Consider the following 10,477-nt stretch of genomic DNA (forward strand, 5'->3'; position numbering starts at 1 on the left):
GCCTTCTACCTCCACTCCAAAACGTTGCATGCATGCCATCTCTGCAACAACCAGCCTTTTCCTGTTGTGTCCGTCACCTTCCTGAACACGTTTTGTTTTTTAAGTCCTAGCATGGTTTGGCCTGTCTTGACTCCCCTGCTGGTGGAAGGGGTGGGTGGGGGTGGATATATCCTCTGGCTGCAGGATTGGAGGGGGAAATCGGAAAATTCCACCTCCGCGGTATCAAAACAAATGAGATTTGGATCGCCGGAGCTGTAAAATTCCCGATTCTTTGCACCTGCTCAGTGGCATCTCCGACTAGCCTGCATGCACCGAAAAATAAAGCTTGCACCCGGCCAGCAGAGGTGGAATTAACAATCCATTTTTTGGGGGTGGGGGGTAGGTGTCCAGTTCCACGGAGACTGCAGCTCTCGTAATTCCAAAGGCCAAATTGGCCGGATGGTTCTGGGAATTGTAGTTCCAGTGCGCCTAGGGAGTACGGGAGATCGCAGTGATAAGAGAGACAGCGTAGGGAGGTGTCCCTCTGTGAAGTTATCTGGAAAAGATAGGGAGATGCACGGGAATGGCTTCGAATCGGCTCCTCGTCTTCCAATAGCAGACCTCTCTGGAACAGAACTGCTCCTGGAGATGGAGGTTCAGTTTACCTCCCATGGGATCGGTCTCCTTCCCAGGCTCCCCCCCCTCCCACATCCCTCAGCGCCTGGCTGGAAATGACACCTCCGTTGGGTGTTCGGGCTAAATGAGTTTTTCTGTCGAGGCACCTGGTCTACCCCAACATGTGGGAGGGAGCATACTGCATCCCTGTCGCCTTTCAGCTCCAATCCAGGAGCCCTCAAGCAGTCGCGTTCACGACAAACCATTTTATACCAAATTTATATTTTGCTAATAAAGAAATAAAGGGAGACTAGTATAGATCTATTTCAAGCTATTTTAGCTCTCATCAGCTAGCCATACCCTTACTTGGATTCGAACCTGATAGAAAAACACTTAATCTCTCCCCTGACTCAAGCTGATAAAGGGAGGAGAACTTGTGGCTCAGAGGTTAATACAACTGCCTAATATGCAGGCAGACCAAGTTGGAATCTGAGTAAGGGTATGGCTAGCTGATGAGAGCTAAATAGCTTGAAATAGATCTACATAATTCTCTCTTGGCTCAGAGGTTAATACAAGTGCCTAATATGCAGGCAGCCCAAGTTGGAATCCGAGTAAGGGTATGGCTAGCTGATGAGAGCTAAATAGCTTGAAATAGATCTACACAATTCTCTCTTGGCTCAGAGGTTAATACAACTGCCTAATATGCAGGCAGACCAAGTTGGAATCCGAGTAAGGGTATGGCTAGTTGATGAGAGCTAAATAGCTTGAAATAGATCTACACAATTCTCTCTTGGCTCAGAGGTTAATACAAGTGCCTAATATGCAGGCAGACCAAGTTGGAATCCGAGTAAGGGTATGGCTAGCTGATGAGAGCTAAATAGCTTGAAATAGATCTACACAATTCTCTCTTGGCTCAGAGGTTAATACAAGTGCCTAATATGCAGGCAGACCAAGTTGGAATCCGAGTAAGGGTATGGCTAGCTGATGAGAGCTAAATAGTTTGAAATAGATCTATACTAGTCTCCCTTTATTTCTTGGACTCCTGAGCTGTACTCCTGCAAAGATTTTATTTTGCCAAATTGCACATTATTCAAAACGGCCCAAACGACGCATTGGAGGATGTTGCTCTTAAAAAATGTGCGGCGTTGGAGTTGAGCCATTTCCAAAATTGGGAAGTGGGAGAGAGAGAGAGAAGAGGATCTAGAGGGACACCTCAAAACCCTAGCCGGCGCATTTTCACACACATCTCAAAAGCCGTAAGGAAAAGGATAAGGCACGTATAGAGAGAGAGACAAGCGCACCCTAGAATTTCGCAGTTCCTGCAGCTAAAGCACCATTGACGTTCCTTCCTCCGTTGGCAGAACCAGATCTGGGATCCGGCGTTGATCCGGCCGCTACGGGGGTCCCCGGTGACGATCGGAGTAAGCGCAGCGAGTATTTGGCGGCCTACCGGGTGAGCTCGCACCGTCTTTCTCAGAAGGGAGAGGAGAGGAAGAAATGAAGGAGACTCTGCCCACCATCAGGCGAAGAAGAGGGCCACGTCTGGATTGAGGGACCTCCGATGTGGAAGGAGCACCGCGGTCCTTTCTCCTCCTCCCTCTGCCTTGGACCGGTGGTGATGGAGACACGGGCTGTTCGATGAACCAAGCTGTGGACAAGGCCCTGATAACAAATCCTCCGTTGTATTTATTTGTTCTTTTCACACAGGGGGTTTGTTCCTGCTATGGAACAAATAGGAATAGGTTTTATGGGGGTCTATGCTTATGCGGGGGGGGGGAGAGTGGGGGTCTCGGCTTGGCTGTCACTCGCCAGAGATTCCCTCCTTGTGGTCAGATTGGGCCGCAATTTGGCAAGGACCGGTCCAACACATCCAGCCTTTTGCCACCCTCTCCTCCGTGGTGGCATCTCTCGGGCACGTCCTCAGAGGCTCCAGATGCCGAGAGGCTTTTTTTTTTCTCGCTGCTCATGCTTTGAATTTCAATTTTATCCTTTTTTTTTCAAATTTTCTCTTTTTCAATCCAGAAAACAAAACCCCAGTCATTCTGTATTCTGTAAAGCTGTATTTCTCAATCCTGGGAACTTTTAATTGGGGGGGGGGGATTCTGGGAGTCGAAGTCTTAAAAAAGTTCCCAAGGTTGAGAAACACCCCAAATGGATGGAGATGGAATGGGAATTCAATCAATCTGATCACAGACACACACAGAGCAGCTGAGCAAAATCGGAGCCTCCCCGTCTCTACTCCCTTAGGAGCAGGGATTTCAAAAGTGCTTTTCCGGAGTCAGATGAGAAAGCATCTTCTGGCACTTACTGGATAAACCGACTGATTGTTGCCCAAATTCTGAGGCGTGTCGTGGAAGGAAACCAGAATCTGTAAAAGAAGCTTACATGGGATTAAGACGGGAGTCTTTATTGATGATCCCAACTTTTTTGAAATTTGTATACAGTATTTCTTCGTTTGTTGTTTTTTTTTTTTGGACAAGATTTGTTGGGGAGGGATGGTGGCGAAGGTGAGGATTGCTGGCTTCTCCTTTCCAGCATCAGTCAACAATTTTGAGGGGCGGGGTGAAGAAAAATATATATATTTTCTTCTGTTTAAAGAACAGCCTTTGTACCCTCTTTGTGCCTGCAGCTGCTTGATCTGCCTTTTTAAAAATTAATGGTATGTTTAACAGGGGGGCATGTTTCCCTGAATGCTTCCCATGGGATCCCCGTGGGCTCATTCTTACACCCCACTTTTTAAACTGGTCTCTGGTTGGGAGCCACCGCTCTGGAATGGGTGGGTAAGCTTGGCAAAAATGGCATTGGGTTCCTGCCGTTTTGCATGCAACTTCGGGGTGGGTTTTTTTCAGGGGTGAAATACTCCCGGTTCGGACCGGATCGCCCGATCCGGTAGCGATGGCGGGTGGTTCGGAGAACAGGTAGCAAAAATCCCTACCCACCCACCCGCTGCCCAGCTGAGCCGCACGATCATCAGAGGCTTTTTTTTTTTTTTTTACTTTTAAAAGCATTTTTTCTACAACCTCTTCGGCCGAAAAAATGCTTTTAAAAGTTTTTTTAAAAAGCCTCTGATGATCGTGAGGCTCAGTTGGGATCGTCAGAGGCTTTGAGGCTTTTAAAAGCATTTTTTTCTGCAACCTCTTAAGGTTGTAGAAAAAATGCTTTTAAAAGTAAAAAAAAAAAAGCTGATGATTGCGCAGCTCAGCTGGGATCGTCAGAGCCTTTTAAAAGCATTTTAAGGTTGTAGAAAAAATGCTTTTAGAAGATGAAATAAAAGCCTCTGACGATCCCAGCTGAGCCGCACGATCGTCAGAGGCTTTTTTTTTTAATTTTAAAAATTAAAAAAAGATTGCGTGCCACAGCTGATCAACCCCCCCTCGCGTGCTGTTCTACTTACCGCATACCTCCTCCTGGCGAGCACTGCGCGTGTGCACCTTGCATTTGGTGCATGGTGCGCACTGCATATGCGCAGCCAGCAAACCGGTAGTAAACCGGTTCAGATTTCACCACTGTTTTTTGTTTTTGTGCTCCATTTATTCATATCCGGAGTGGAAAAAAGGAAATTGCAAGCAGACAAATCGTAATTCTGGTCTGGAAAGGCATCCTCTGCGCCCGCCTTCTGCCCCTCAATTCCTCGCTGCCTTCTAGCAATCCAGGTAGGCCCAGGTGAACCTGCGTCTCCCGCAGAGAGTTTGAAGCCGGTCTGCAGCCTTTCCGTGCTCTTGCAAAACCAGCTTCAGTTCTGCCACGCAGCCCTCTGTCTTGTGGCACTCCGTTTCTGCCCGGTCTGGCCGGAGTTCTGCCCCCAATGCCATCTCATGGGTTGGGGATTGACTGAGGTTGTGTGAGAGGAGGCGCTGAGCGGGTCTCGGCCGTCACCACAACTTGGTCCCCCACGTGGCCTCCGATCAGTAGAGAGACGGCGCCTTCCACGTGGCCGGTGGCTGCCAGAGCGATCACGGCCTCTTCCGTGGCGAAGCCCATCTTCTGCAGCTGCTGGAGCCTGGGAAGAGGGACGAAGAGAAGGCGGCAGCGTTGGCATCAGAGGCCGGACGGTCAGGCCCACGAAGCAAGAACAACGGGCGGCGTTACTTCGGAAATAAAACTTTATGGGTTTACCTACAGACAGAATCTTGCCAGAGTAAAACAACTGCGTTCATCCCAACGGTGTTTTTTTTTTTTTTTTCAAGAGGCCACTGGGCTTTCTGGTTTTTCTTTGAAGGTGTTTCGCTTCTCCTCCAAGGAGCTTCTTCAGCTCTGAAGAAGAACTGAACTGAGAACTTGAAGAAGCTTCCTGGAGGAGAAGGGAAACGTCTTCAAAGAAAAATCAGAAAATCCAGTGGCCTCTTGGAAAAAAAAGCACCTTTGACCTGGATGACTGAGAATCTCCATAAACTGTGTGCATATAACTATAAATATACAGGTAGTCCTCAATTTACGACAGTTCATTTAGTGAACTGTTCGAAGTTACGACAGCACTGGGAAAAAAAATTGACTTGGGGCCGTTTTTCACCCTTACGACCGTTGCAGGGTCACGGAATCCAAAATCATGGAGGCAGAAGTCTCCTTTCGTTTGTTCCCCGGAATCTTGTGCTTTACAGATACATTGCTCCTACGGCTGGAGGTTCTACTCGGCTCTGCCCACCCAATTTCTCCCAAGGACTTACCGGAGGGAAGAGACGGAAGATTTGAGCAGCTTCACTTCCTCTTCATTTCTGTCTTGCAGAGAAGCTCGGATTCCCGCTTCTATTAGCTCTTCTTCCGTCGGGAAATTTGGGAGAGAGAAGTAAGGGGAGCCCAAAGCCTGGCCGGGATCTGAGAAGAGGTGCTGGGACGTAGGAGGAAACGGCAGCTGGGTTACCCTTTCATCAGTCCAGGATGGAGGAGGGGGCGGAATCTGGATGGCAACCGTCCCTGCCAAGTCGGGTGAAAACGTCTCCTGCGCAGGAATTCTGGAAGACGGAAGAAAACGGGTCGAAATCAGTGAGATTGGAACAATTGTCTATTAGATAGCAATAGCAAATAGACTTATATCCCACTTCACAGTGCTTTCCAGCCCTCTCTAAGCGGTTTACAGAGTCGGCCTCTTGCCTCCCCAACAATCTGGGTCCTCATTTTACCCACCTCGGAAGGACGGAAGGCTGAGTCAACCTTGAGCCTGGTGAGATTCAAACACCTGGCAGTCTGCAGAGTTAGCCTGCAATACTCCTTTCTAACAACTACACAGGAAGGAAGGAAGGAAGGAAGGATGGAAGGAAGGAAGGAAGGAAGGAAGAGAAGGGAAGGAAGGAAGGAAGGAAGGAAGGAAGGAAGGAAGGAAGGAAGGAAGGAAGGAAGGAAGGAAGGAAGAACAGCAATAGCCTTCAGACTTTACAGCTCCTCTCTAAGCGGTTTACAGAGTCAGCCTCTTGCCCCCCAACAATCTGGGTCCTCATTTTACCCACCTCGGAAGGACGGAAGGCTGAGTCAACCTTGAGCCTGGTGAGATTCGAACCGCCAAACTGCAGCTAACAGTCATCTGAAGTAGCCTGCAGTGCTGCACTCTAACCACTGCGCCACCTCGGCTTTAGATTGTGAACTGGGCAACTTGAGATGGTGACCACACCGATCTACCATCCCTCACCTCCCTGGCTAGCAAGGGGTGTTGGGAGTTGTAGTTCGGCAGCCATGGAAAGCAAAATTGACGTCATTCCAAAATACCTTTCCTTTATGTCCGTAGCTGGGAGGGTGCCGGTGGCGAAGGGCCTGATCGAGTGAGAAAAAACCCTTCTGAGGTAGCTCCAGCCTGCAATCCTCTTCTGCAGCCTTGCCAGGCGCCTCTTGGACGATCTACCAGCACCATCTGAGGCATTAAGGACAATCGTAGAATCATCAAATCGTCATAGCCCTGGAAGGAACCTCCGAGGTCCTCTAGTCAACTCTAGTATTTTTCCCTTTACCCAAAAAAAAATCATCAAAAAATCTTTTTAAAACCTGGGAGGGCTGCCAATGATTTGGGGGCCACATGGGTCCTAGAAGTGGCCCCCTTCTCGTCCCCTATCCCACCCTCGGAGCCTGTTCTGGCCTAGGCGCCCTTAAAAAGCAGGAAGCTTTTTGGTCCCGGCAAAACCTCTTTTATTTAGACGACTGTGAATTCCTTTCATTCACCATGAGCAAGGCCTATCCAAACAGTCTTTCAAAGGAATATTTATCAACACAGACCTTATCTCGCTTGGACAGCTGCCAGGTAACTAGTTTCCAAACGCAGTACAAGGCAAAACTTGGCAGAGAGTCTCTCAGAGTCACGAACGAATTGTTTCCTGCAAAAGCCCCCTCCCCGTTCGCTCCTCTTTTGTTTCCTAGGGGAGGGGGCCAATCTCCTCCAAGGTGTGGCTTTACTCCCAAGTCGACCCTGATTTCTGAGTCGTTCTTGTCTTCTGGCAGCTCTGTGCATGCACAAACTGGGAACAGGCTCCAGCTGTTCCTCTGCCTCACTGCCATCTAACTCCCTCTCTGCCTCCGACGCAGAGCCCTTGTCTGAGCTTTCCCCAGTCCTTTCCCAGGACTGGCCCGTGTTCCTCCCCAACCTCCTCACTATCCGACTCTGTTGTTGCCGGCGGGCCACAACACTGCCCACATGTTTGGAAAGGATACAGGCTAGTAGTCCCGTGAGCAACCCGGAGACGTTCAGGAGGAAGGGAGAACGCGGGGACAGGATCTCCCCGAGGCCGAACAGCAATCCTGCCAGCAGAGCCACGGGCAGCCACCCCAAGCGCTTTCCGTGGCAGCCCAGCAGAGCCAGGTGGACAGGGATGTAGCCGCTGACGGTGGCCTGCGGTTCAACTCCCCAGAGTCCAGCCAGGAACACGTAGACCAGGGCTGAAGCGACAGCAGAGACCGTGTTGGTCCGGAGGTAGCCAAGGGCCCCTTGCTGAAGCTCGAGGTGCCAGCTCAGCAGTGGGAAGAAGAGCAAGCTGGTGGCCAGGAGGGAGCCGTTGGCATGGCCCAGGCAGTACGTCACCAGGCGGAAGGCTGCAAGAGAAGAGACCTCGTGCTGTTAACGCCGCTTCCTTTTCTGTCGTTTATAACACCCCATTTGAGGTGGCCCCTGAAATAGATCGTGATTAATTAGATCGATTGATCAGTCAATCAGAATAGAGCGAGAAGGGACCTTGGAGGTCTTCTAGTCCAACCCCCTATTCAAGGAGGAGACCCTATACCAATTTACACAAATGGCTGTCTAGTCTCTTCTTAAAAGCCTCCAGTGATGAAGCACCTACAACTCCTGGTGGCAAGCTGTTCCACTGTCTAATTGTCCTCACTGTTAGGAAGTTTCTCCTTAATTCCAGGTTGCTTCTCTCCTTGAGTAGTTTCCATCCGTTGCTTCTTGTCCTGCCTTCTGGTGCTTTGGAAAATAAGGTGACCCCCTCTTCTTTGTGGCAGCCCCTCAAATACTGGAGCACTGCTATCATGTCCCCCCTAGTCCTTCTTCTCTCTAAACTAGCCATACCCAATTCCTGCAACCGTTCTTCGTAGGTTTTTGTCTCCGGGCCCTTCAATCATTCTAGTTGCTTTTCTTTGCGCTTTTTCCCAAAGTCTCAACATCGTTTTTTGTAACGTGGTGACCAAAACTGGATGCCGTATTCCAGTTATGGCCTTACTAAGGATTTACAAAGCAGTACTAATACTGATTTTGATTCTATGCCATCGTCTATACCACCAAGGATTGTATTAGCTTTTTCGGCTGCCCGTGCTTAAGTGATCGTCCACTGGGACTCCCAAGGTCCCTCTCGCAGTTTTGAGCCAGATCTCGCCTAACCTGTACTTTTCAGCCGTCAATTAAAAATGCAATGTGATAGAAGCACGAAAGAAATCTGTAAAATTCCAGATGGGATTGCTAAGTATTTGTAATCGGGATGTCCAACCTGGGCACCTGTAAGACCTGTGGACTTCAACGCCCAGAATTCCCCAGCCAGGCAGCCACTTGTTGTGGTCCACCAGCAGCCTGCAGAGTCGGATAGTGAGGAGGCTGGGGAGGACCGTGGGCCAGTCCTGGAGTCTGGGGAAGGCCCGGACAAGGGCTCTGCGTCGGAGACAGAGATGGGGCCAGGGCTATCTGGGAGTGATGCGCACGGACTCCGGAGTCCCCAGAGTTGGACAGCAGAGAGGCAGAGGAACAGGAGGAGCCTGTTCCCAGTGCGCGCATGCGCAGAGCTGCCAGAAGGCACAAACAGTTAAAACAAAAGGGACGACTCGGGAGTAAGGCCAGGCGATGATTGGCCCTCTCCCATAAGGCTTAAAACAGCAGCAAAGGCTCTTGGGCTCTTTGTAGGAAAGCAACATTGCTAAATCTGTTTCCAGTCAGCATCTCTCGTTTCTGAACTTTGTGGGGCTTTGCCAAGAAAGGCCTTTGGCAGGATGCCAAAGAAGATAAAGATTTGTGATAAACCCGAAGGACCTTTTTCTGAAGGACTTGTTTTTTGGAATTAATTTGGACTAAGCTGGGAATGAAGTCATTCTCAGCCGTTATAATAAAATAGGTTTGTTTGGGACTAATTGTAATGACTAAGTGAGCCTAGGTCACACCACCACTCAAGTATGAGACACCCCATCGTCCCTAGCTGGCTGTAATTCAAGGCATGTAATTCTCGGAGCTAGGAAACTCGTCTTAATACAAGAGAAGTTTCAAAGATGGAGACCAACCTTGCAAAGGGCTACTTAGCATGCTGGGTGATAAGACCAAATGTTCTCCGACGCCGGTCACCCAGACGACAGTGAGGAGCAGCATCAAGACGGAGGAAGCGATGGGGAGATGCCGAACCCATCTCAGCTTTGGGATGAACATGCCCCCTAGGAGAAGAGAGGGCTGTTATTAACCAGGACCCAGATTGTTGGGGGGCAAGAGGCTGACTCTGTAAACCTCTTAGAGAGGAGTTGTACAAGCACTGTAAAGCAGTATATAAGTCTAAGTACTATTGCCCTTCCTTCCTTCCTTCCTTCCTTCCTTCCTTCCTTCCTTCCTTCCTGTTAGATTGCAGTATTGCAGGCTAATTCTGCCCACTGCCAGCAGTTCGATTCTGACCGGCTCAAGGTTGACTCAGCCTTCCGTCCTTCCAAGGTGGGTAAAATGAGGACCCAGATTGTTGGGGGGCAAGAGTCTGACTCTGTAAACCGCTTAGAGAGGAGCTGTAAAAAGCACGGCGAAGCCTTAAGTGCTATTGCTATCTGCAAGACCGCTCGTCCTGGGTGTGAAAATTCCAGCAGCCTAAACAACTCAAGAGTTTCTCACAGCATCCTTTGTTCTCTTATCCATGTGTGGGTCTTTCTATCTCGTGATGCCAAGTGTTTTAATTTTTCCACGGCTTTCTGTGTGCCCCTCATATAGCTTTCGGATCGATCGATCGAAAACTTTTCTCTTCAGGCACAACTTGTTAAGTTTGCCTTGTCACTGCGTTAAGTGTTTGCCAGCCGAGCTTCCATCCTAAGATTTACGGTAGCGTGGCCAGAGAACCTTATCACGTCTATATACTTCGGGTCTTCTTTCTTTGAAAGTATACTCCATGGAAAACAAGATCCATTCACCTCTAATTAATTACAGTTTCCCCAGAGAGGGAACGAGGCTGATTCACGCTTCGACATGCCAAATGCCTGCCAATCGCATTTAACATGCCGTACAATTTCCTTTATTGTTATCCTCTTCTGCTGAGATTCGTTGGCCAAGCTATATGGAGTGGCCTACTACATCTAGTTCTTCTCCAGATATTAACTTTCTTCTTTCTCCGGTGAATTTAAAACATAAATGCTGGCTGGTTTGCAGGTTTATTTTTAAGCCAATTGGCTCTCCTCACTTTGTGAAGCTCTTGTATGTGTCTTTGAAGCTCTTCTGGATCTCGGGAGAACACCGAGA

General features: G+C 49.1%; 2 protein-coding genes across 13 annotated transcripts in view; one reads left to right on the forward strand and one right to left on the reverse strand.

The window, feature by feature from the left end:
* EMID1 (EMI domain containing 1) overlaps positions 1-3,191 on the forward strand; it is a 30,682-nt gene extending 27,491 nt beyond the window's left edge. For 7 of the 8 annotated variants that reach the window (XR_015730291.1, XM_087880453.1, XM_087880452.1 and 4 more), the window contains one exon: positions 1,956-3,191. Coding sequence is in view for 6 of the 8 variants with exons in the window: in XM_087880453.1 (XP_087736579.1) it covers positions 1,956-2,095 (140 nt within the window). In the remaining 2 variants the exon portion in view is untranslated. The remainder of the gene's footprint in view (positions 1-1,955) is intronic. The other variant, XR_015730290.1, reaches the window with a different exon arrangement.
* A 912-nt stretch (positions 3,192-4,103) lies between these two features.
* RHBDD3 (rhomboid domain containing 3) overlaps positions 4,104-10,477 on the reverse strand; it is a 12,593-nt gene continuing 6,219 nt past the window's right edge. For 4 of the 5 annotated variants that reach the window (XM_034428651.3, XM_034428649.3, XM_087880458.1 and 1 more), the window contains 5 exons: positions 9,274-9,420; positions 7,225-7,602; positions 6,292-6,433; positions 5,259-5,543; positions 4,104-4,594 (listed from right to left, as the gene is read on the reverse strand). In XM_034428651.3, the coding sequence (XP_034284542.2) occupies positions 4,408-4,594; positions 5,259-5,543; positions 6,292-6,433; positions 7,225-7,602; positions 9,274-9,415 (1,134 nt within the window). In that variant the 5' untranslated portion in view covers positions 9,416-9,420 and the 3' untranslated portion in view covers positions 4,104-4,407. Of the gene's footprint in view, positions 4,595-5,230; positions 5,544-6,291; positions 6,434-7,224; positions 7,603-9,273; positions 9,421-10,477 lie in introns of those variants that run through there. The other variant, XM_087880459.1, reaches the window with a different exon arrangement.

This window comes from Pantherophis guttatus, chromosome 17, assembly GCF_059756535.1.
Source record: "Pantherophis guttatus breed Tessera chromosome 17, ASM5975653v1, whole genome shotgun sequence".
NCBI classification, from domain to species: domain Eukaryota; kingdom Metazoa; phylum Chordata; class Lepidosauria; order Squamata; family Colubridae; genus Pantherophis; species Pantherophis guttatus.